Below are 27,382 nucleotides of genomic sequence, written 5' to 3' on the forward strand. Positions count from 1 at the left end.
GACAGTCTCCACTCTGTGTGCAGGAAGGTAATTTGTTTCCTAAATTCCCAATAACTAAGTTGTGTATTGTTTATAGTTCGAGTTAACTGCCAAAAATCAGGTAAAGATAAAAATAGAAATCTTTTCATTGTCATCACTTCTTCAAATAAATTCTTATATATGAACCAAAGAACAAAGGTGACTAATCCAGTTTGCATTTTATTTTGTTACCTCTTACTTTACACTTAAAACAATCTCAATCGGTCAACTTATAGGCCAATTTCTGTATCCAAAGAAATTCAGCACATCTGCAGATGTTCATGAATGTGGGAAAAACTCTACTCTGAATGGTAACTTTCTCTTGGCTATTCAATAGGATCAACACTTCAAAGTACCAGCTTCTAAAAACTCCCAGGTAAGACTTCTGAGGGTGAGCCAAAGACAGACAGCAAAACTTGAACATTTAGTGAAAACATTTTAAGAAGTAACCTGTGTTTTACTATTGCTCAGGTGCAACGTTATAACATTCCCATGCCAGTTAAAAACTGAAATGTAAACAGTAAATTATTTTTAAATCTCAGTATTTGTTTTTTACATCATTTTCAATAAGGTGTTCTTGGTGTTTAATACATGCCAATTAAAATTTTTGAACAGGTAATAAAAAGCAAATAAATGGGGGGAAAAGACCCCTCAGAATCTAAGTGTAATTATTTTGCTAAGGTTTAAGATACACACTTCAGGACGACATTGTTATAGGGGGAAAAAAAAAAAACTGAAATAAAAATATACTTCTTGGTGCTTCAGCCTTGTCAAAAACTCTCAGCTATTGCACGAGGTGTTAAAAGTATTAGGAAATCTCATCTCCCAGGGCCAAAGTGCTAATGTTTGCTTGGTTTGGAGCTGAAAATGTCTAAGTGGAATTCAAACAAGAAGGTATGAAGTTGTAGCATTCTTTTTCAACCTTAAATTATAGACACTGATTTTCACTTTCTTATTTACGCTTTCCTGTATTATCTGAAACTTTTTACAATAAGCATGTATAACTTTTTAATATACAGACACAATAAGGAAAGCTAACACAGTCTGAAAATAAATGAATTACACAACATTACTTCTTGGAGCTAAAAAATCAGCGCCAAAATATATGGATAAAATTAGATTAAACTAGGTAAATTAATACTACTGTTTATCTGACCTGCAAAGCATTTACCCAAATGAGTAATAGCTTAAAATAATCTTCTTTATAGGGTGTCCAGAAGAGTTCACAGATGTAATTACATTTTTTGTTACTATATTCAAATTTTAAAAGAGAAAAAAAAAAAAAAGTACCTGATTCAGAGGTATAGTCAAAGTTATCTGGTCAAAATTAAATATAATTAAAACTAGCCTTAACATCACTTAAATTATCCCTAGAGCACAGGTTTTTGTGTATTTGAGCTTGTACATCAATGTTTAAAAGAATGAAGGATACATGGTAATAAAGAGTGCATAAGCAAAATATAAACTTATAGTACTATATTTTTAACACCTGGAAGCTCAGTAAGTATAAGGCACACCACAGGAGAGGCATACCAAAACCCAAAACAAACCAGGCAAGCAAGCTACAGCCAAGCCACCCTGCTCCCACCTCACATCCACTAAAGGGCACCCTTTAAAACAAAAAGCTCTTGAATGGATGCCTATAGAACTTGTTATTTTTCTCTCATTTTTAAAAAATTTTGGAACCGTGAACATAGTAGAATTCTCATAAGTTACATGCAGGTACTTTGTAACTCTGTAGTACCACATCCTCTATTTAAAGGCTTTCAGCTTTTTACCAAATAGAGTGCTAGCTCTCGGTCTGCTTTCAAGATCTCTCCCAGTCTGGCCTTGAGTATCACGTTTACTGAATCTCACTCCCTGCTTTGCTACTTCTTTTACCTGGTACACCTCTGGTTTCCCTCCACCACTAAATCTAAATCCTATTCAACTGTCAAAACCTACCTACTCCACAAAGTCTTTTCTAACCCCTACTGTGTTCTTTCTTGTGTTCACCCTGTAAGTGTCCACATGCTCAGCAGGCCAGTTTGTCACTTAATCCTTTTTCTAAATGTCGAGACTGAGAGCTTCTTTACACTAAGGACCATGGCGTATATTACTTTTTCACCCTCATTCCTCCTAGTAAAAACCTAGTACAGCCCTGGAAATACACAGTTGATTACAAATTGGTAAACAGAAAAGGGAAGTCATAGACACATGGGTTGATTCACCCAAATTCTTATAGAAAATCACATCAAGAATTAAAATGTTCCTAAAAATCCAAATATTACCAAAACATGGCAGTATGGGCTTCATGGCACAAACAGGTTTGTACTAGTGTAACTCTTTATCTTCACAGAATTCACAGAAACATGAACACCCACTCGCTGCAAACAAAGGCAGATGTTAGCAAGGACATACCATCTAAGGCTGCATGAATCTTTTTGTCTTTGTGCGTGACGGAGTGGCCAGCATGACTGATAATCCAAACTGGAAAACGTCCATTTATCAAAGAGTACAGAGCCTTCGCAAATGGCAAATAAAACGTAGTAAAACCTGGGTTACCTAAAAAAAGAAATAAAGACCTTCAATAAGCCAAAGCAATAAATCCACACAAGATGATATCCAGACAGGAAGATAAGGGGGGGGGGGGAGGAGCTATTTTCTCCTCACACTTTCCTCTACAAATCTGGTAAATTAACATATACATTTCAATTTTAGAACCCCTTCTACCTTAAATTTGAGAATGATCACTTGGAAAATTTCTGCTCCTGCTTCTTCTGTTTCAAGTAAGTTCTTTCTCCCTCTTTCTCAACTCACTAAATGGCACTACCAATCACAAGTCTATTGTTCAAGTCAAAACACTAGGAGTCTTTGTTGGTTTCTCCCTGCCCCTCAGGTACAATCCATCAATAAGTCCTATCAATTCAGTTCCAAGATACATCTCGAATTTGTCTACTTCTCTCCGTTACCACGTAACTTCCCAGGTGGCTTCTTGCAACACAGCCTCCTGACGGGTCTTCTCCTCTCCACTCTTTTAACAGCTTTATGGAGACATTAATTCATACACCATATACTTTACCCATGTAAAATGTACAAGTCAATCATTTTTTGGAATATTCACAGATATGTGCAATGACTACTACAGTCAATTTTAGAAGATTTTCATCTCCTCAGAAAGAAGTTCCATACCCATTAGCAGTCACTCCACATGCCCCCTCGCCTCCATCACATGCCCCGCTCTTCCAGCCCCTGGTAACCACGAATCTATCTACTTTTTGTCTTGACAGATTTGCCTCTTCTGGACATTTCATATAAACAGAATTATATAATATGTGGCCTTTTGTGACTAGCTTCTTTTGTGACTTAGCACAATGCTTTCAGGGTTTATCCTTACTGTAGCGTGTATCAGTACTTCATTTCTTTTTATGGCTAAATCGTATTCCATTGTACAGCTATACCACATCTTGTTTATTCATCAGTTGATGGGCATGTGAGTTGTTGCTACCTTTTGGCTATTATGAATAACGCCGTTACAGACATTCGAGTACAAGTTTTTATGTGGATATACGTTTTCATTTCTCTTGGGTATATACCTAGGAGTGGAACTGCTGTGTTATATGGTAAGTTTATGCTTAACCACTTGAAAAACTGCCAGACTTTTCCAAAGTGGCTGCACTCCCACCAGGAGCGTATGAGGTTATACTCCCACCAGCAGAGTATGAGGATTTCCGTTTCTCCATATCCTCTCCAAAACTTGCTATTATCTGACTTTTTGATTACGCTAACTTAGTGGGCATGAAGTGGTATCACACTGTAGTTTTGACTTGCAGTTCCCCGAGGACTAATGCCAAACATCTTTTCATGCACTCATTGGACATTTGTATGTCTTCTTTGGAGAAATGTCTACTCAGATTCTTTGCCCGTTTTCTAACTGGGTTTCTTGAGTTGTAGGCGTTCTTTATGCATTCTAGATACAATTGCCTTATCAGATATATAATTTGCAGTATTTCCTCTCATTCTATGGGCTGGTTTTTCACTTTCTTGATAATGTCCTTAGGAGTATAAAACTTTTTAATTTTGATGAAGCCCAATTTATTTTTCCTTTTGTTGTTTGGGCTTTTGGTATAATATCTAAAAATCCATTGCCAAATCTGAGGTCATAAAGATTCGTATTTATGTTTCCTCTAAGAGTGTTATAGTTTTAACTCTTACATTTAGTCTTTGATCTATTTTGAGTTAATTTTGGTATGTGGTGTGAGATAAGGGTTGAACTTCATTCTTTTGCATGTGGCAATCCAGTTGTTCAATCATCATTTGTTGAAATGACTATTCTTTCCGCATTGAATAGTCCTGGCAGCTGTATCGAAAATCAGTTGACCCATAGACACACAGGTTTATTTCTGGACTCTCAATCCTATTCCACTGATTTTTCCTATTTTTTTTTTTCTCTATTCTCGATTTCATTAATTTCCACCCTAACCTTTATTATTTCCTTCCTTCTTCTTGTTTCAGGTTTAGTTTGTTCTTTTTCTAGTGTCTTAAGGTAGAAGGGTAAACCCTGGTGGCATAGTAGTTAAAAGCCACAGCTGCTAACCAAAAAGTCGGCAGTTTGAATCCACCAGGTGCTCTTTGGAAACCCTATGGGGCAGTTCTACTCTGCCCTTTAGGGTTGCTATGAGTCTGAATCAACTCGACGGCAATGAGTTTCATTTTGGTTTTTAAGCCAGAAGGCTAGTTTATTGATTTGAGATCTTTCATCGTTCTTATCATAGAAATTTACAGCTACGAAATTCTCTCTAATCATTGCTTTAGCTGCACCCCGTAAGTTTTGGTTTGTTGTGTCTTCCTTTTCAAAGTATTTTTGAGTTTCCCTATGATTTCTTTGACTCCCTGTGATTTCTTCTTATTTAGAAATGCGTTGTAAATTTCCACGTATTTATGAGTTTCCCTGATTTATTTGTTATTGATTTCTAATTTCATTCTTCTCCTAGCCACTCTTCTACCCTAAGAATCAATTTTTTAGAGACCCAGAGAAATATCTTCAACCTCAAATCAAATCATAGCAGTACTTTAATTAACGCCCTTCAGTGGCTTCCCACTGTCATCCAGATAAAGTCTAAACTTGTTAATAATGCCTGTAAGGTCCTTCAAGATTTGACCATGGTCCCTTAAACAATCAACTGGATGAGACCAAACAGTCAACATTTACCCAAAAACAAAAATGAGTAGGCAAAAGTGGAAGGGAAACCAGATCAATGGAAACTGAATTACAGAATGGAAATAATAAGAATGCTGACATATTATGAAAATTGTAACCAATGTCATGAAACAATCTGTACAAAAACTGTCAAACCAGAACTTAATTTCCTGTGTAAACTTTCACCTAAAACACATTAAAAAAAAAAAAAAAAGATTTGACTATGCTCAATTATCAAGTTGCATGAAAAGTAAAAAAAGAATCCTGCCAAATCAGTGTGAGAATCATTCACAAAGAGAAACTAAGGAGTCTACTAAGTGCTTCCTTATAATTTATCAAAAGTATTTATATTGTAAAGAGATGTACAGTTTGATCCTTTGGGGAAAAGATCACCAACTAAAACCTTATAGGCAGTGTGTATACAGAACACATTTTGACAGAGTTCTGCTATTCAGAAACAAAATGAATAAATGATCTTTTTTTAAAAAAAGATTCAATGTGATACATCTGTAGAGTAAAAGACAGTGAAATTGGGTTTTCATTTTGCAATAATCATCTTTATCAAGTTTTTACAGTCACTTCTCCACTTCTATCAATATCTTTTTCTCTGATCAATTTATCTATTTCTCTATGCTATTAGTTTTTCTCTTCTTTGCAATTACATGGCAAGGGTCTTCTAGACTGATGTAACTACTACCATCCTTGTCAAAGTTTCACCAATTTCTTCTTCATTGTCCATATCTGTCACTTTCCTAGAGAGGCAACGTGGGTAAGTGGTTAAGGTCATAGACTCTAGAACCAGACTGCCTGGGTTAGAATCCTGGCTTTGCCACTTATCCTCTGCTCTTTGGTCAGTTGGCTGGCCACTGTGCAGTTAAGAGAAAAAGGAAAGAAGGGAATACCAGGACAGGGGCTGTAACATCTATGATGGATGAGGATGTCCACTGTTTTATATTTAAATCTTCAACAAGTTTGGGATATCTTCTTGTATAAGGTATAAGAGAGCAATCAAATTTCTTTCCAAATGGCTAACCAAGTGTCCCAAGACCATTTATTAAACAACCCAGTCTTCCTTCATCGATTTGAACTGTCCTTCTGATCTAATATTGAATTGTTACATTAACTTGTCATTTCTGTTTCCAAATAATTCTATTTATTTTTCTCCCTTCTCCTGTGCCAGTACCATACTATCTTAATCAGTACATTTTAATGTTTCAGTAACCGACAGGACAAACCCTTTCTTTTAATGTTCTTCTCTAAATTTTCTTGACCAGTCTTATAAATTTTAGTATTATTTTCAGCAGTTCCAATTTTTAAAAATCTCTTTGAGACTATGATTAAAATTTTATAATACATGGAATTAGAAAGACTTGATTATTTTATATCACTGAGTATAATATTTTAGGAAGTGTTAGATCTCTTTTATTCAAATGTCATATCTCAGTAAAGTTCTACAGTTTTCTTTATATGAGTAGAAAATAAATAATAGCTAACATTTATATCCAAACGAAAACCAAAGCCATTGCTGTTGAGTCGATTCCAACTCATAGTGACCCTATAGGACAGAGAATTGCCCCATAGGGTTTCCAAGTAGCAGCTGGTGGATATGAACTGCAGACCTCTTGGTTGGCAGCTGAGCTCTTAACCGTGCTCCGCCACGGCTCCAGAACATTTATATAGCACTTACTAAGTGCCAGCCAGTGTTTAAGTACTTTACATATACTCATTTAGTCCTCCATATGGGGTAGCACTATTATTATTTCCATTTTATAGAAACTGAGGTAAATAGAGGTTAAAACACTTGCCCAAAGTCACAAAGATGTTAAACGTTCAATAAATATTTGATGACTGATGAAAGTTTAGTGAATTAGTTTCCCATTCAATAATTCATACATAAATTGTTTCGTGACACTGGTTACAATTCCTGCAATGTGTCAGCACCCTCCCCATTTCCACCCTGGATTCCCCATTTCCATTTGTCCAGTTTCCCTGCCCCTTCCTGCCTTCTTATCTTTGCACCTAAAGAACAATAAAATGTTCAAAAAAAAAAAAAAAGACACAAAGGGAAAAAAATATTTGATGACTGAAAGAATATACAAAAGAAGATAATAATACTGAAAAGGGCAAAAAGAACATAGAAGACCTCATCTAGAATCTTCTGTGTGCCTTGTTTCAGTTAATCTTACAATAGGTCTATAGTTTGCGTTACAGGTAGTCCAACACTTATTCGAGTTACAACAAACCGCACTTACAACTGTCTTTTTTTTTTTTTTTTGTACATCTTATCGTTAGTAATATGCACTATATACAATGTTGCTGCATGTAATTTGCTGATGTTATCATTCTCGGATGTTTACTCTCAGATGTTCGAAGATTGGATTTATAAAGAGACTGATAATAAAAGGCAATAATAATGATTTCCAAAGAGCAGCTGGTGGATTCGAACTGCTGATCCCTTTGGTTAGCAGCTGTAGCTTGCTGTAGCTCTTAACCACTCTGCCACCACGGCTCCAGTAATAATGACAAAATATATAAAAAACAATGTGTACTTGATAACAGTACTACTATAAAACAAACTTTTATTCTATGTCTGGCTTAAGTCTGAGTTCTGTCCCTAATGACTATAAAATTTTAAGCAAATCCTCTCCACCTGTCTGATTTGCTGCTTTATCAAGTGAATGATAACACCAACTACTTTATGTTCATTCATTCTACTCATTACTGTCATTTTTTGTATATTCTTTTAATAATCAAACATTTATTAAGCACTTATTATATATGTCACTAAATCTGTCTTGGAAAAACTACAGCCAGAATGACAGAAGTGAGCATGGTGAGACTTCATCTCACGTACTTTGGACCTGTTATTAGGAGGGACCAATCCTTGGAGAAGGACATCATACTTCATAAGGTAGAGGGTCAGTGAAAAACAAGAAGACCCTCGATGAGATAGACTGACACAGTAGCTACAACAATGGGCTCAAACGTAGCAACGATTTGAGGATGGTGCAGGAATCGGGCAGTGTTTCATTCTATTGTACACAGGGTCACTATGAGTCAGAACCAACTCAATGGAACGTAACAACAACAGCATTAAGCACAAGACAGATAAGGTTCCTTATGAAATTTACATTCTAGCGGGAGAAAAAGTAAATAAGATAATTCAAGACCATGATAACTGCCATAGGATAACTGCTATGAAGGAAATAAAGAGGGCCATGTGATAAAGGAAGGAAGAGACTAACGTGGGCTGAAAATTTGTCTGAAGAGGTGCCATTTAGTTGAAACCTGAAGGATGAGAAGAAATCAGCTTGTGAAGATTTGAGGGAAGAAAATTTTAGTAAAGGAAGAAGAACAAGTGCAAAGGCCCTCAAGAAATAAAGGGCTTGGCTCCTGAAGAAACAAGACGCTATAATCCCTAGTTCTCTCTTTACATGCAGCATGTCAGTGTACGAACAGTGAGGGGCAAAGATCTTGCATGAGATGAGGTTGCAGAGAAGGACAAATATGATTACGCAGTACTTTGTGGGCCATGATAAGACATTTGGCTTTTATTCTAAGTAAGACTGCAAGGGTTTTACAAGGTTAAGGTATGATCAGATTTAAATTTTAAAGATATTTTTCTGTATTAAAAGGATAATTAGAAAGTATTATGAACAACTTTATGTTAACCAATTTGACAGCTTACAGGAAATAGATAAATTCCTAGAAAGACACAAGCTACAAAGCTCACTACAGAAGAAATAGATAACCTGAACAGTCCTATATCAATCAAAGAAACTGAAACCATACTTAAAAATCTTCCCATGAAGAAATTTCCAGGCCCATATGTCTTCACTGGAGAATTCTACCAAACATTTAAGTAAGAAATAATAACAATTTTACACAAACTTCCAGAAAACAGAAGAGGAGGGAACACTTCCAAACTCACTCTATGAGTCTAGCATTACCCTGATAGCAAAACTAGACAGACATTACAAAAAATGAAAACTATAAACCAAAATACCTTTTGAACATAAATGCAAAAATTCTAAACAAAATTTTAGCATACTGAATCCAACAAAATATTAAAAGGAAACATCATGACCAAGCACATGAGATGATGCTCTAGGTTGTTAGTCATTAGGGAATTGCAAATCAAAACCACAGTGAGGCCTTATACCCACCAGGATGGCCATGATCAGAAAAACAGAAACTTAACAAGTGTTGGGGAGAATGTGGAGAAACTAAAATCCTTGTGCATTGCTGGTAGTAATGTCAAATGTGAAGATGTGATGAAAAACATTTTGGAAACTCCTCAAAAAGTTAAACACAGAATTATCATATGACCCAGAAATTCACTCCTACGAATATGTCCAAAAGAATTGAAAACAAAGACTCAAACAAATACTTGTATGCCAATAGAAGCACTATTTACTATAGCCAAAAGCTGACATAACCCAAACGTCCGTCGGTAAATGAATGGATAAACAAATGTGGTATATACATATAACGGATATTCAGCCATGAAAGGAATGAAGTTCTGATACATGCTACAACACAGATCGATCTTCAAAATATTATGATAATGAAACAAGCCAGGCACAAAAGGGTAAATATTGTCTGATTCCACTTATATGATATATCTAGAATAGACAAACTCATAGAGACAGGAAGTAGATGAGAGGCTATCAGGGACTGAAAGGGGAGGAAATGGGAAATCACTGCTTGGTACAAAGATTCTGGGGTGATAAAAAATTTTGGAAATATAGGCAGTGGTCATGGCTGTACAACATTCTGAATATAACTAATGCCACAGAAATGCACACTTAAAAATGATTAAAATGGTAAATTTTATGCTTTATATGTATATATAACGAATTTTTTTTTTTGCCACAATTAATAGAGGTATATGCGTGTTTGTGTGTTGTTAGCCACAGTCAAGTCGACCCCTAACTCATGGCAACCCCATGCACAAGGGGATCAAGATCACTGTCATCCATAGGGTTTTCACTGACTGGTTTTCAGAAGTAGATTGCCGGGCCTTTCTCCTTAGTCTGTCTTAGTCTGGAAGCTCCACTGAAATCTGTCCAGCATCATAGCAACACATAAGCTTCCAATGACAGACAAGAGATGGCTGTGTTTGAGATGCACTGACCGGGAATTAAACTTGGATCTTTGCATGGAAGGCAAGAACTCTACCAGTGAACCACCACTGGTCTCTACTAATGACTTATGCATCCGTGAACGTCCCCAGTTCATGTACTCAACTGTTCCTTCACTCATTGTCTAGATACTTCTTAAATCTCCTACTGTTTACTATATGATTGTATACCTAGAAAATTTAGAGATGCTAATGAAAATTATGCAAATGACTAAGTTTGGTAAAAGAGCTGAAAAAACATGTCAAGTCAGTAAAAACTAGCACAGAAATGAAAACTAGAAAAAAAATTCCATTAACAGCAACAACAAGAATTATAAAACACTGAGTAATAAACTTAAATACAAAGGCACCAAATCTACATATATAAAAAATGAAATATTTTACGAAAAGACAAAAAACAACACTGAATAAATGAAAGGCATATCATTCCACTAAATTTGAAAACTTAAATAATAAAATCATCAGTTCTTCCAAAATAAACCTATATAAACTTAATTCAGTTAGTTACAATCTCAACAGTTTTTTCCATTCACCACATATCAGAACATACTTTAAGTTATGGTAATAAATCAATACAGTATTAGTATATATAAAAATAGATTAGTGTAACAGAAAAGAGAATTAAGAAATAGGTCCTCTTATATAGAATAATTTAACATAAAACAAAGGGCTTTGTTTAATGGCACCAGAAAAGAATTGATTAATGGTACTGGCACAACTGATAACCACATAAAAGAAAATAAAAAGTAGATTCATATCTTATTGCACAGACAAACTGGATTAAAGATTTCAGTGTAAACTCTAGGGCAATAAATAATTTGCAAGGAAACCTGGAACATTTTGTATATAACCTGGGTACAAAGAGACCTTAACCAACACCTATTTGACTACCTAAAAATTTAAAACTTTTTTACTGTAAATAAAGACAAATTATAGGTTTAGAAACAATTTTTTAAAAATAATTTTTATTGTGCTTTAAGTGAAAGTTTACAAATCAAATCAGTCTGACACATATAAGCTTATATACACCTTAATCCATACTCCCACTTACTCTCCCCCTAATGAGTCAGCCCTCTCCCTCCTTCCAGACTGTCCTTTCGTGACGGTTTCTAACCCTCTCTACCCTCCTATCTCCCCTTCAGACAGGAGATGCCAACACAGTCTCAAGTGTCCACCTGATACAAGTAGCTCACTCTTCATCAGCATCTCTCTCCGATCCATTGCCCAGTCCCTTCCATGTCTGATGAGTTGTCTTCGGGAACGGTTCCTGTCCTGGGCCAACAGAAGGTTTGGGGACCATGACCGCCGGGATTCTTCTAGTCTCACTCAGACCATTAAGTCTGGTCTTTTTATGAGAATTTGGGGTCTGCATCTCACTGTTCGCCTGCTCCCTCAAGGGTTCTCTGTTGTGCTCCCTGTCAGGGCAGTCATCGGTTGTGGCCAGGCAACATCTAGTTCCTCTGGTCTCAGGATGATGTCAGTCTCTGGTTCATGTGGCCCCTTCTGTCTCTTGGGCTCATAGTTATCGTGTGATCTTGGTGATCTTCACTCTCCTTTGATCCAGGTGGGTTGAGACCAATTGATGCATCTTAGATGGCTGTCTGTTAGCATTTAAGACCCCCAATGCCACACTTCAAAGTGGGGTGCAGAATGTTTTCATAATAGAATTATTTTGCCAATTGACTTACAAGTCCCCTTAAGCCATAGTCCCCAAATCCCCGCCCCTGCTCCGCTGACCTTTGAAGCATTCAGTTTATCCAGGAAACTTCTTTGCTTTTGGTCCAGTCCAGTTGAGCTGACCTTCTGTGTATTGAGTATTGTCCTTCCCTTCACCTAAAGTAGTTCTTATCTACTAACTAATCAGTAAATAACCCTCTCCCACCCACCCTTCCTCCCCTCCTCGTAACCGCAAAAGTATGTGTTCTTCTCAGTTTATACTATTTCTCGAGATCTTATAATAGTGGTCTTATACAATATTTGTCCTTTTGCATCTGACTAATTTCACTCAGCATAATGCCTTCCAGGTTTCTCCACGTTATGCAATGATTCACAGATTCGTCACTGTTCTTTATAGATGCATAGTATTCCATTGTGTGAATATACCATAATTTATTTATCCATTCATCAGTTGACGGACACCTTGGTTGCTTCCAGCTTTTTGCTATTGTAAACAATGCTGCAATAAACATGGGTGTGCATATATCTGTTCATGTAAAGGCTCTTATTTCTCTAGGATATATTCCGAGGAGTGGGATTTCTGGGTTGTATGGTAGTTCTATTTCTAACTTTTTAAGAAAACACCAGATAGATTTCCAAAGTGGTTGTACCATTTTACTTTTCCACCAGCAGTGTATAAGAGTTCCAATCTCTCCGCAGCCTCTCCAACATTTATTATTTTGTGTTTTTTGCATTAATGCCAGCCTTGTTGGAGTGAGATGGAATCTCATCATAGTTTTAATTTGCACTTCTCTAATGGCTAATGATCAAGGGCATTTTCTCACGTATCTGTCAGCCGCCTGGGCATCTTCTTTAGTGAAGTGCGTGTTCATATCCTTTGCCCACTTTTTGATTGGGTTGTTTGTCTATTTGTGGTTGAGTTTTAACAGAATCATATAGATTTTAGAGATCAGGCGCTGGTCGGAGATGTCATAACTGAAAATTTTTTCCCAATCTGTAGGTGGTCTTTTTACTCTTTTGGTGAAGTCTTTAGATGAGCATAGGTGTTTGATTTTTAGGAGCTCCCAGTTATCGGGTTTCTCTTCGTCATTTTTGGTAATGTTTTGTATTCTGTTTATGCCTTGTATTAGGGCTCCTAACATTGTCCCTATTTTTTCTTCCACGATCTTTATCGTTTTAGTCTTTATGTTTACGTCTTTGATCCACTTGGAGTTAGTTTTTGTGCAGGGTGTGAGGTATGGGTCCTGTTTCATTTTTTTGCATATGGATATCCAGTTATGCCAGCACCATTTGTTAAAAAGACTATCTTTACCTCAATTAACAGACACTGGGCCTTTGTCAAATATCAGCTGCTCATATGTGGATGGATTTATATCTGGGTTCTCAATTCTGTTCCATTGGTCTATGTGCCTGTTGTTGTACCAGTACCAGGCTGTTTTGGCTACTGTGGCTGAATAATATGTTCTGAAATCAGGTAGAGTGAGGCCTCCCACTTTCTTCTTCTTTTTCAGTAGTGCTTTACTTATCCGGGGCTTCTTTCCCTTTCATATGAAATTGGTGATTTGTTTCTCCATCACATTAAAAAATGACATTGGAATTTGGATCAGAAGTGCATTGTATGTATAGATGGCTTTTGGTAGAATAGACATTTTTACTATGTTAAGTCTTCCTATCCATGAGCAAGGTATGTTTTTCCACTTATGTGGGTCCTTTTTAGTTTCTTGCACTAGTACTTTGTAGTTTTCTTTGTATAGGCCTTTTACATCTTTGGTAAGATTTATTGCTAAGTATTTTATCTTCTTGGGGGCTACTGTGAATGGTATTGATTTGGTGATTTCCTTTTCGATGTTCTTTTTATTGATGTGGAGGAACCCAAGTGATTTTTGTATGTTTATCTTATAATCTGAGACTTTGACAAACTCTTCTATTAGCTTCAGTAGTTTTCTGGAGGATTCCGTAGGGTCTTCTGTGTACAAGATCATGTCATCTGCAAATAGAGATAATTTTACTTCTTCCTTGCCAATCCGGATGCCCTTCATTTCTTTGTCTAGCCTAATTGCTCTGGCTAGGACATCTAGCACAATGTTGAAAAAGAGCGGTAATAAAGGGCATCCTTGTCTGGTTCCCGTTCTCAAGGGAAATGCTTTCAGGCTCTTTCCATTTAGAGTGATGTTGGCTGTTGGCTTTGTATAGATGCCCTTTATTATGATGAGGAATTTTCCTTCAATTCCTATTTTGCTGAGAGTTTTTATCATGAATGGGTGTTGGACTTTGTCAAATACCTTTTCTGCATCAATTGATAAGACCATGTGGTTTTTGTCTTTTGTTTTATTTATATGGTAGGTTATATTAATGGTTTTTCTAATATTAAACCAACCAATCCCACTTGGTCATGGTGGATTATTTTTTTGACATGTTATTGAATTCTATTGGCTAAAATTTTGTTGAGGATTTTTGCATCTATGTTTATGAGGGATATAGGTCTGTAATTTTCTTTTTTTGTGGTGTCTTTACCTGGTTTTGGTATCAGGGATATGGTGGCTTCATAGAATGAATTAGGTAGTATTCCATCATTTTCTATGCTTTGAAATACCTTTAGTAGTAGTGGTGTTAACTCTTCTCTGAACGTTTGGTAGAACTCTGCGGTGAAGCCGTCCGGGCCAGGGCTTTTTTTTTGTTGGGAGTTTTTTGATTACCTTTTCAATCTCTTTTCTTGCTATGGGTCTATTTAGTTGTTCTATTTCTGACTGTGTTAGTTTAGGTAGGTAGTGTTTTTCTAGGAATTCATCCATTTCTTCTAGGTTTGCAAATTTGTTAGAGTACAATTTTTCGTAATAATCTGATATGATTCTTTTAATTTCAGTTGGGTCTGTTGTGATACAGCCCATCTTGTTTCTTATTCAGGTTATTTGTTTCCTTTCCTGTATTGCTTTAGTTAGTCTGGCCAATGGTTTATCAATTTTGCTAATTTTTTCAAAGAACCAGCTTTTGGCTTTGTTAATTCTTTCAATTGTTTTTCTGTTCTCTAATTCATTTAGTTCAGCTCTAATTTTTATTATTTGTTTTCTTCTGGTGCCTGATGGATTCTTTCGTTGCTTGCTTTCTATTTGTTGAAGTTGTAGGGACAGTTCTCTGATTTTGGCTCTTTCTTCTTTATGTATGCGTGCACTTATCGATATAAATTGACCTCTGAGCACTGCTTTTGCTGTGTCCCAGAGGTTTTGATAGGAAGTATTTTCATTCTTGTTGCATTCTATGAATTTCTTTATTCCCTCCTTAATGTCCTCTATAAACCAGTCTTTTTTGAGCAGGATATTGTTCAGTTTCCAAGTATTTGATTTCTTTTCCCTGATTTTTCTGTGATTGATTTCCACTTTTATGGCCTTGTGGTCTGAGAAGATGCTTTGTAATATTTCGATGTTTTGGACTCTGCAAAGGTTTGTTTTATGACCTAATATGTGGTCTATTCTAGAAAATGTTCCATGTGTGCTAGAAAAAAAGTATACTTTGCAGCTGTCAGGTGAAGTGTTCTGTATAAGTCTATGAGGTCAAGTTGGTTGACTGTAGCAATTAGGTCTTCCGTGTCTCTATTGAGCTTCTTACTGGAAGTCCTGTCCTTCTCCGAAAGTGGTGTGTTGAAGTCTCCTGCTATAACTGTGGAGGTGTCTATCTCACTTTTCAGTTCTGTTAAAGTTTGTTTTATGTATCTTGCAGCCCTGTCATTGGGTGCATAAATATTTAATATGGTTATATCTTCCTGGTCTCTTGTCCCTTTAATCATTATGTAGTGTCCTTCATCCTTTGTGGTGGATTTAACTTTAAGGTCTATTTTGTCAGAAATTAATATTGCTACTCCTGCTCTTTTTTGATTGTTGTTTGCTTGATATATTTTTTTCCATCCTTTGAGTTTTAGTTTGTTTGTGTCTCTAAGTCTAAGGTGTGTCTCTTGTAGGCAGCATATAGACGGATCATGTTTCTTTATCCAGTCTGAGACTCTCTGTCTCTTTATTGGTGCATTTAGTCCATTTACAATGTGTTTAGTGCTGTCATTTTGATGCCTTTTTGTGTGTGTTGTTGATAATTTCATTTTTCCACTTACTTTTTTGTGCTGAGACGTTTTTCTTTGTAAATTGTGTGTTCCTCATTTTCATAGTAGTTGAATTTATGTTTGCTGAGTCATTATGTTTTTCTTGGTTTTTGTTTTGAGTTATGGAATTGTTATTCCTCTTTGTGGTTACCTTAATATTTACCCCTATTTTTCTAAGTAAAAACCTAACTTGTATTGTCCTATATCACCTTGTATCCCTCTCCATATGGCAGTTCCATGCCTCCTGTATTTAGTCCCTCTTTTTGATTATTGTGATCTTCTACATATTGACTTCAATGATTCCCTGCTTTGAGCATTTTTTTCTTTTTAAAAATTAATCTTAATTTGTTTTTGTGATTTCCCTATTTGAGTTGATACCAGGATGTTCTGTTCTGTGACCTTGTGTTGTGCTGGTGTCTGATATTATTGATTTTCTGACCAAACAATTTCCTTTAGTATTTCTTGTAGCTTTGGTTTGGTTTTTGCAAATTCTCTAAGCTTGTGTTTATCTGTAAATGTTTTAATTTCACCTTCATATTTGAGAGAGAGTTTTGCTGGATATATGATCCTTGGCTGGCAGTTTTTCTCCTTCAGTGCTCTATATATGTCATCCCATTGCCTTCTTGACTGCATGGTTTCTGCTGAGTAGTCTGAACTTATTCTTATTGATTCTCCTTTGTAGGAGACCTTTCTTTTATCCGTGGCTGCTTTTAAAATTTTCTCTTTATCTTTGGTTTAGGCAAGTTTGATGATAATATGTCTTGGTGATTTTCTTTTTGAATCAATCTTATATGGGGTTCGATGAGCATCTTGGATAGATATCCTTTCATCTTTCATGATGTCAGGGAAGTTTTCTGTCAACAGATCTTCAGCTATTCTCTCTGTATTTTCTGTTATCCCTCCGTTCTGTAACTCCAATCACATGCAAGTTATTCTTCTTGATAGAGTCCCACATGATTCTTAGGGTTTCTTCATTTTTTTAAATTTTTTTATCTGATTTTTTTCATCTATATTGGTGTCAATTCCCTTATCCTCCAGCTCCCCCACTCTGCATTCCAGTTGCTCGATTCTGCTCCTCTGACTTCCTATTGAGTTGTCTAATTCTGTGATTTTACTGTTAATCTTTTGGATTTCTGAATGCTGTCTCTCTATGGACTCTTGCAGCTAATTAATTTTTCCACTATGTTCTTGAATAATCTTTTTGATTTCTTCAACTGCTTTATCAGTGTGTTCCTTGGCTTTTTCTGTAGATTGCCTTATTTCATTTATGAGGTCATCCCTGATGTCTTGAAGCATTCTGTAAATTAGTTTTTTATATTCTGCATCTGGCAATTCCAGGATTGTATCTTCATTTGGGAAAGATTTTGATTCTTTAATTTGGAGAGTTGTAGAAGTAATCATGGTCTGCTTCTTTATGTGGTTTGATATCGGCTGCTGTCTCCCAGCCATCTATAAAGTATTGTAGTGATTTATTCTATATTTGCTCACTGAGTCTTATCTTGTCTTGTTTTCTTTCAATATACGTAGATGGGCTACTAGATTGCACTGTCTTGATTGTTGTAGCCCTTGAATCACTTATGTCCTATTACCAGCTGGTTTGGGCTGTTACCAGGTATATAAGCCTAAGAGCCCATTCACTATTCTTGAGCAGAATCTGATTTTGGGACACCTAGTGTGTGGTGCAGACTGTCACCTATCCACCTAGAGGAGCAGTGGTGCTAGTTGTGTGCACGAGATTCTAGTAGCAGCAGGGGGTCACATTCCGGGGGGGGGCAGGGTGCTGACAGGCTTCCCCCAAGTGCCAGTGAGGTCAGTGTGTCTCTATTCCTAAAGCACTTTGGTGGGTAGGCTCTGCATCTGTACCTTAGGCACCCAATGCATATACCTCTACAGATTGGTAGGTGTCATCATCCTCAGACCCCTAAGGGAGGAGGTTAGGTGGTCTGGGGGGAGCTTCAGCCTTCAGTTCCCCGTTGTAGGTCAGTGAGGGCTCTGTTTAATACGCAGAGATATCAGACCTGGGAAACTTGTCTTTCCAGTAATCCGCTAAAACAATTACAGTCAGATCCCTATCAGAATTGCCTTTGCATTATAATAGCCACCTTGTTCCCTGTAGGGATGAAAGCCCAAGACTGTGGATCTCATATGCTTTGCTGGAGCTGGTTCTGTATTTTTAGTCCAATTTCGGGAAGTCAGGGAAGGATTTTTGGTCCCTGCGTTTTTTGTAGCTGCTTCTCAGGCCAGGAGAATGGGTTAGGAAAAGACCAAAAAAACAAAACAAAAAAAAAAAACTGCAGAGCACTTCACTCTCTGGCTTAGGGAATTCCAACGTTAATGAAGCTGCCTGGGAAGGGGAGGGGAGGGATCAGATAGATAGGAGAGAGTAGCACCCCGGAATATAGACAAAGTTACTTATCTTGCTTGGTCATGACTGTTTTATCTGAGATTCCTGAGGGGTGTGTAGCCTGTGTGCGTTGGCTGGGTCAAGATTGTCCCCAAGGGTCAGGCCCATGTCCTTTGCTTGTGCTGTCTCAGAAGCCATGGTCAGTTCCTCTGCTCCCTGTCCAAAGCCCAGCGCCAAGGTTCCCCGGCTGGGATGTCACACTCCAGGCTCCAAAACCAGTCGCTGCATCCCGGTGACTTCTCCTTCTGTCAGCTGCATCACTGTGCTGCCTGCGTGCACTGGCTGGGCTTCCCCCGAGGTCACTTCTGGGGGCTAGGGCTGTGTCCGGTGTTTGCACCATCTCAGGATGCCGTGCTCAGCTCCCCTGAGCACAGTCCAAAGCCTGGTGCCAAGTTTTCTGACTGGGACACTGGCTCCAGGCTCCGAAAACAGTCGTTGCTTCCCCGTGGTTGCTTGTTCTCAGTCTCTGTCACTCAGGTGAACTCTTTAGATCTGTGTTTGATGGTCAGGGTTCGTAGATTGCCATGTATGGGATCGATTCACTTGTTTTTCCGAGTCTTTGTTGCAAGAGGGATCCAAGGTAGCTTCTACCTAGTCAGCCATCTTGGCCCCCGAAACAATATTTTTAAAAGAGATGATAGAATAATGGAAATAAGCCCTTAAATTTTTTTTATATATAAATTGATAAAGCAAATCAAACCCAGACAACAACAAATCCAAATGACCAACCAACATATAAAATGATACTCAAATTCATTAGTAGTCAGGGAAATGTAAATTAAAGAAGCAATAAGATAGTATTTTACTCTATAAGACTGGCAAAATTCTTAATATTCTTAAAAATAGCTACCATTTATTAAACACTTTAAATGCCTTAACTTAGTTAATCTTCACAACTTGCTTTGTATTATTTATATTATCATCCTCATTTTACAGACGAGGAAATATTGAAATAACTTGTCCAAGGACACAGAGTTAACAAGTGACAGAGCTAGGATACAGGTAGCCATCCTGCCCCTAGTGCTTGTACTCACTGCACTATACTGCCAAACACCTACTGCAGCAAGGATGTGGGAAATGGTATTCTCATATAATTCTGGTGAAAATGTAAAGGGTCGGCACTTTTGGAAAGTAGCTATTAAAATTAAAAATACACACAACCTTTGACTCAGAAATCCCATACCTGGGAATCTGTATCATAGAAATAACAACATCAATAACTATGGACATATGTACAAAGATGCATGCTGCCTGACCATGAAACAAAACAAACAACAACAAAACCACCAGAAATGGCAACATGACAGAAGATGTTAAGACTCAGCTATACCCCAGAATGTTACACAGACGTTAACAAGAATGATTCTGCACTCCACCAGCTGACCTGAAGGGACCTCACTGAGTACTGCTGAGTATGGAAGCAAGATGCAGAAAAGTATGCATAACATGATTCAGTTTTGGAAAAACACCCCTATGTTTTTAATACACATATGTAAGGGTATATTAATACAGTAAAAAATATGGAAGTATACATAATTCTTAAATGGGGGAGAAAGGGGTGATGTAGCTAGTCAGAGACACAAGTAGAAGAAACCAATCTAAAAAAGGAAAAGAAAGGAAAAAAAAAGGGCCTTCACTTAAAAATTAAAGCAGTATTTATATAATCACATTTATGTACTTGAATAAATTATTTTTAAGTAATTTTTTAAAATATATAAAGTAGAAAAAAGTCAACTGTTAAAAATTGAGGCTAGGAACAGGTAAGATGACACAGCAGAACTACCAAAAAAGAACAGGTACCCCTCCAGTTGGAAGAAAGGCCTGGTAATGTACTTTGGAAATTCAGCCAGTGAAAACCCTATGGATCAGAAAAGTCCAATCCCCAAGCCATCAAAGGGGTGGCGCGGGACCAGGCAGTGTTTCCTTGTTGTGCACAGGCTCACGAGTCAGGGGCTGACTAGACGACACCTAACAACAACAACTTCTCCAGTTCTGTTATTCCTTTTTATGATATTTTCCAATGTGGAGGCCTGGAGTTACAGACCCCTCAGGTTTGGCTATTCTTAATTTGCCCCTTAGACTTGTGCTACTTCTCTCTCCCCTTTGGACCGCCACTAGAAATCCCATCACACCTACAGCAGTGTCATATTATCACCCTCCCAACTCTATTACTTTTTATAGGTCTGAATCATAGGTAGAGAAAACTTAGTCAATATACATAAACTACTTCTTACCAGGTAAGTCTTCTTAACCTAACCAAAAATTTTAAGTTTTTTAAAAGCAGCCATGGCTTCTCACAGTTCTCTCTATCCAAAGTGGTGCCTAGCAGCACCAGTTGGGCACGCAGCGCTCAGATACAGTAAATCAGATACAGTGAATCCATGGCCAGTAACACGAAAATCCAACTTATAACAGAGAAAATCCAACTTATAACATTGCATCTGCAATGCAAAATGCTTACATATCACTGCATACTTCACCACTTAAACGTTACAGCCTTATGTTTTATATTTTATCAAGCATGAACTAAACTTCCTGGTTAGGAAACCACAAAGAAAAATAACATGGCTGCTTTTATGGAACTAAAATCAGATAAACACATACACATACACACACACATACATATCCAGGCGTAGGGATGTTACAAAACAATCCAAAAAGAAATGCAACTAAAAACATTTTATCAAAGGTTTCTATCAAAATGTGTTACAAACACATGCTTGAACACACACATAGTCAGATACCTGAGCAACACATAACAGAGGCTGAGTGATCATCCCTAGACTCTGCCAATAAACTCTGAAGTACCAAACACTGCACCTGTAGACTTCTTGCCTTCCAGTTAATTTTGCAGGAGACAAAAACTACCATATATTAAGTTAGTGTGAGAGAGTGGCTTCTGGTAATCACTCAGCACCTACGTAGAAGGTTGCTGTGTGGACAGAACTGGAGGTTCATCCATGAAGTCATGTCTGCTCGAGATGTAATCACTGTACTCACAGCACAAAACACTTCACATGTCTCCACTTCATATGACCGCCTGAGAATTACAATGACTTAAAATGTTCTACAGCACCTTTCTTCCAGCCTCAGAGTACATCCCTTCTCCAGTTTAAGATAACTTTTCTACTTATTCTCTCAATTCTATCTTTTATTGTGGCCTCCAGATCTCTGCTCCATCAATTAGCACTTCTCATGGCTATAATTTCAAATTCTCACGGCAGGCAGAGTATGTGTACTTTTAATTTTCATAGATTTTGCCAGATTGCTTTCCAAAAAGACTGTTACATCCTGGTAGAAGACTAGGAAGTTTATTCCTGGAAGAGACTAAACCAAAGAGAAATTTTGAATTCAGGAACCTTAACCTGCCTGAGAATGGAAGTACCATAGCGAGAAGATGGTTTAGGTGAAGTGTTACTAAAAAGTCAAACTCTCAGCCTGCTTTGCCCCACTCAGCTCTGAACATTAGCTGCCAGGTTTCCACCCCCTAGACAGGACACTGGAAGATTCCTTGCTAGGAAAACTGAACAGTCCAAGAAAAAGTTACAGATACTGAAAGCTGGGGGCCCCCCAGTGAAAAAAGACTCACCCAGAGTGACCAAACTTCCTGGTTTGCCCAGGAATGCCCTTGTGTTACACCGAAAGTCCTGAGTCTTGAGCAACTGCCCAGTCCTGGGCAAACTGGGGTGGATGGTCACCTTAGGCACACCTGTGGGCAAGGTCCACTCCTGAATACAGAACTTCCAATCAGCTTTTTGGTGCCCTGCTCTAAAAAATGAAGGGATAGTCAAGGATTACCAGATATTTGAGGAAAGAAAGGGACTAATGCAAACAAAAAAAGAAAAGAAACTAAATGAAAACCACAACAATACAAGAAGCCAAAGAAAATAATACTGCATCCACTAAACCGGAAATTGTTTAACAAAAAAAAGGAAGAGAGAGAAAAAAAATAGCTCTTAGAATTGAAGTACATGAGTTTCTAGGTTAAAATGGAACCAATTACAAAGTATGAAAAATCACTGTGAAATTTCAGAATCCTAGAACTAAGGTGGTGGAAAACAATGATTAGTACCCTTAAAATTCTAAGGAAAAATTATTTCCAACTTATAATTCTAAAAACATTTTTGACATGCTAGATCTTTAAAAGATTACCTTCCATTGAGCCTCTTCTCAGGGAGCTACTAGAAGATGTACTACACCCCAAACAAGAAAATAAATCAAGAAAGAGGAAAAAATGGGATCCAGGAAACGGGATTTAATCCAGGAGAAAAGTGAAGGGAATCCCCAGAATGACAGCTGTGTAGGACTGCAGAGGAATCACTCCAGACTGGAGTCAGAGAACAGAGTTCAGGAATGTATATCTCCGAGAAAAAAGAAACACTGATTACCCAAACATATTGAGTGGACTTTTTTTTTTTTTCCCCCACTGGTAGAGAATAGTTTAGGATAAATTGATGATTAAAACAGAAAAAAGCAAATATAAGAGACAAACATTAACCCAGAGAAAACAAAAAAGATGTACCAGAGAGGAAATGGAATCATGATACCTTATAAGCTTAGCTGGAAATATGTACATACTCATAACAATAAAGGCACTGAATACTGACCTAACCAAAAACTATAATACAGTCATAAAAGGAAGATTGAGGGAGGGGGAGATATGTTTGTGTTTGGGGAGGGCAAAGTGGAGGAAAGCTGATCCTCATCTTTCATGGAGGAAGTCAACAGATAACCTCTAATACTAAAACCTCAAGAAACTCAAGAAATGGCAACATAAGTATTTCATTTAGAAATATGGACCAAATACCAAAAAGAACACACCAGGGTTGAAAGTGTTTGTCTTTGAGGATATTGTTGGAACTAGAAAAGCTGATTCTAAAGATCGTAGGGAAAATAAACATGTGAGAAGCCAAAAACTATTCTGAAAAGGAATAAAAGTGACCCAGGACAAGGGCTACTAGATATGTAAAAGTATTATAAAGCTAGAGCTATTAAAAACGTACGTGAGATGAACTCTCGCCTCCTCATGTCTAAGGAGCATTCTGGCTATACTTCTTTCAAAACAGATTTGTTTGTTCTTCTGGCAGTCCATGATATATTCAATATTCTTTGCCAACACCATAGTTCAAATGAATCAATTCTATTGCTATAATTCAAATGCATCAACTCTACTAAGTTATCATGAGGGGCCAGTCCCTGGAGAAGGACAGCATGCTTGGTAAAGCAGAGGGTCAGCGAAGAATGAGAAGGGCTGACACAGTAGCTGCAAATGGGCTCAAACATAGTAACGATTGTGAGGATGGTGCAGGGCCGGACAGTGTTTCGTTCTGTTGTACAAAGGGTCACTGTGAGTCGGAACTGACTTGAGGGCACCTAACAACAACATTAAAGATGTGACTAGTACAGAAAGAAAAAGAGTACAGAAACAGATTTCCAGCCATAGGAGAATCTACTTTATGTTAAAGTTGACATTTTAAACCAATAGAAAAAAGACAGATTCTATAATAAAGGGTAATGGGCCAAGTAGAGAGCAATTCCATATAAATTTAAGGAATTTTTCAGCTTTCCCATTTCTGTAAAAAAGGCCATTGGATTTTGATAGGGATTGCACTGAATCTGTAGGTTTCATTGGGGAGTATTACCATCTTAAATATTGTCTTCTAATCCACAAACACGGGATGCACACTTAAATTACAGATGCATCAAATTTAGAGGATAAAAATGAAACTATAAAAATACTAGAAGAATTTTATCCTGAAGACTACAAAATATTGTTGACAGAAATTAAAGAACACCTAAATAAATGGAAAGATCCCATTTGCATGCAGAAATGGAAAAACTAATCCTCACATTTATATGGAATTGCAAAGGGTTCTAAATAGAAAAAAAACAATATTGAAAAAGAAAACCAAAGAGGAATCAAACGTCCCAATTTCAAACTTACTACAATGATATGGTTCACCTCAATTATAGCAAAAAAGAAAAAAAAAAAAAAAACTAGAAGAAAACATGGGAGAAATGATCTTGGAGTAACGAAGGCCTTTCTTGGAAAGTCATAAAACCCAGAAGACTTAAAGGATAAACGAATTTTGACTACATAACAATGAAACTTATCGCACAACCAAATAAATACCATAATGGAGTCAAATGACTAAGTAGGAAAGATTCTTGCTACAATACAATAGACAAAGCACAATTTTACTTTAAATATAAAAAGGCTACAACAAATCAATAAGGAAAACACTGACAACACAGTTGAAAAATGCACGAGGGTTTCAAACTAGCAATTCATAGAACAAGAAACACAAATCGATTATAAATATATATGTTCAAACTCACTCACAATTAAAAAAATGCTTCACAACTTGCAAGCAAGTATCCAGTCCTAACATTCTACTGACAGTGACCTAGCAAAGGTCACAAGGGATCTAGCTGCCAAATCCAGCGAACCAAGAAGACAGAATAAGCATGCTACAATAAACATGTAATCATCTTTAAATGAGAGGAAAAAGATATTTAGAAACTATCAGAAACATCTGAAAAAGTTCTAAATATTCTAAGTACTGTTAAGGAAAAAAAAGCAGATTACAAAATTGTATACGTGGTATGCTTCTAATTTTGACCCCTCAAAATTGGTCGGCAGTTCAAATCCACCAGCTGCTCCTTGGAAACCCTATGGGGCAGTTCTACTCTGTCCTATAGGGTTGCTATGAGTCAGAATTGACTCCACGGCAATGTGTTTGGTTTTTAGTTTTGTGTGTATGTGTGTATACATATGTATAAGTACACATATATGTATGTATATATATATACACGTAACAACATAATATACATATTATAAATGTACAGAAGAAAAAGAAAAAACCACCAAAGTATTAACAGTACTTGTTATCAATGAACTGAGTGATTTTTTTTCCTTCTGTAAGATTTCCTATATTTATCACATTCTCTATAATTAACCTGTAATGGTGTTTTTAAAATCAGAAATAGTCATAAATGTCCACATAAAGTCTCTTCATTCAGATTTTCTATACTTACCAGTAATAATGAAAATAAGCACCTTAGGCCTAGTGGCACCTTGATCATTAAACAGGTCAGTCCAGGGCCCGCATTTTAGAACCTGGGTTTCAATTCCACCACACAAAACGAATTCCTCATGCACAGGGATTTCTTCCTTGATTTTTGAGTCCATTTCTAAGTAAGGAAAGAAAAACTGTGTGAACAATCACTAAAACATAAAACCTTGAGCCAAAGAAAATATTCAAGAATAAAAAGGACAAATTTCCATATAAGTAGGAGGAGACATCACAAATAGATATGGGAAATATAAGACTATTCAGCAATTCTGGATTACAGGATTTCAAGAATATTAAAGCAAAATATAAGAGACACATATTTGGCAAAAAAAACAAACCTACAGAGGGGTCTGAATCAAAATCGAATTCATCTTTCCCACATCTTTCATCTCCAGTCTAAATGGACAATAACTAACCATGGATAACACGTCCACTTCCTCTCTGCTGCAACTCTCACAGCTATGTGCTTTACCAGTGAAAAGTCCCCCTACCTTCACCTAGTGAAGACTTAACGGGGGGAAAAAATGTAGAGGTTATGGCTTGCCCTCGTATTTTCCGTGGTAGAACTGTAAGAGGGACAGTGAGCTCCTTTACGGTCTTTTCCTCCTTTCAATGTATGATCACTTCCTTCCTCTATTAACCCTCTCTTGTCCCGAATTCTGTAAGCATATTTTATACGCATTATTGTTCTTAAGTAGTATATGTATTATTATTAAAGTACTATATTGTTAAATTATAAAATGGCTCTTTGGAAAACAAACAAAAACAACTAGGATATGAGATAACAATGTGAACAACTTCCTAAATCTATGCATGTGCAAAAATACAGTCCTAAAATTATTTTTACTGCCATTTCCACCCCTGCCATCCCTATGTCTAAAACAGCACCAAGTCTCAAACCACCAGTGGTCTTTCAGTTTTTCTTTAATGCTACTCCATTCACTGAAAGGCTTCCGGAATTAAGGCTCAAAGTACCTCTGTAGGTTTCTCTCCTCTCACCCTTCATACCAACCTTGCACTCCAGGCTGTCTTATCCTTGCATTTCCTCAGTGTTTTCACATTTTCCTGCTCCTGTAACTTTGCTCATATTTTATTTCCTAATCACTTACAGAATGCTTTCTGGAATGTGCTGATTACCAATTTTTGACTCTCAGCTCCAAATCCTTCATTGCCTGCTCTGAGAAAATGGATCTGGGCCCTTTAAATACTTTTCCTTTACCAGCTACATGATGTTAAGCTTTGTCACTAGAGGGTGCTGGAGAGACATTATAGAAGGAAGGAGTTTTCTTTCCTGGTTTCAATGTGCTCTCTCAACCAGCTCCTGGAAAACTTGCTTTTTTTCCCCCTCTACAGCTCAGCCCCTAGGTTTCTCTAGTACAGTGGTTTTCCAATGGAGACAATTCTGTTGCCAGAGGATACTTAGCAATATTTGAAGATATATTCTGTTATCACACTAGGGGGGCGGGGGGGACTACTACTGGAGCCCTGGTGGCACAGTCATTAAGTGCTCAGCTGCTAACCAAAAGGTCGGCTAGAACCCACTAGCCACTCCACGGGAGAAAGATGTGGCAGTCTGCTTCTGAAAAGATTACAGCCTTGAAAGCCCTATAGGGCAGTTCTACTCTGTCCTATAGGGTTGCTATGAGTCAGAATCAACTTGATGGCTATGGGTATGGGTACTACTGGCATCTAGTAGATAGAAACCTGGGATGCTGCTAAACATTCTATGAAACACAGGATAGCCCTACAACAAAGAATGATCCAGCCCAAAAAGTCACAGTGTTGAGGTTGAGAAACT

At 37.2% G+C, this 27,382-nt stretch overlaps 1 protein-coding gene across 8 annotated transcripts in view; it reads right to left on the reverse strand.

Annotated features, from left to right (window-relative positions):
- LDAH (lipid droplet associated hydrolase) overlaps nt 1-27,382 on the reverse strand; it is a 141,128-nt gene that overhangs the window by 88,348 nt on the left and 25,398 nt on the right. For all 8 annotated transcript variants that reach the window (XR_007519750.1, XM_049904824.1, XM_049904821.1 and 5 more), the window contains 2 exons: nt 25,547-25,702; nt 2,419-2,562 (listed from right to left, as the gene is read on the reverse strand). Coding sequence is in view for 7 of the 8 variants with exons in the window: in XM_049904819.1 (XP_049760776.1) it covers nt 2,419-2,562; nt 25,547-25,702 (300 nt within the window). In the remaining variant the exon portion in view is untranslated. The remainder of the gene's footprint in view (nt 1-2,418; nt 2,563-25,546; nt 25,703-27,382) is intronic.

The sequence above is a fragment of the Elephas maximus genome, chromosome 12 (genome assembly GCF_024166365.1).
Source record: "Elephas maximus indicus isolate mEleMax1 chromosome 12, mEleMax1 primary haplotype, whole genome shotgun sequence".
Taxonomy (NCBI): Eukaryota; Metazoa; Chordata; class Mammalia; order Proboscidea; family Elephantidae; genus Elephas; species Elephas maximus.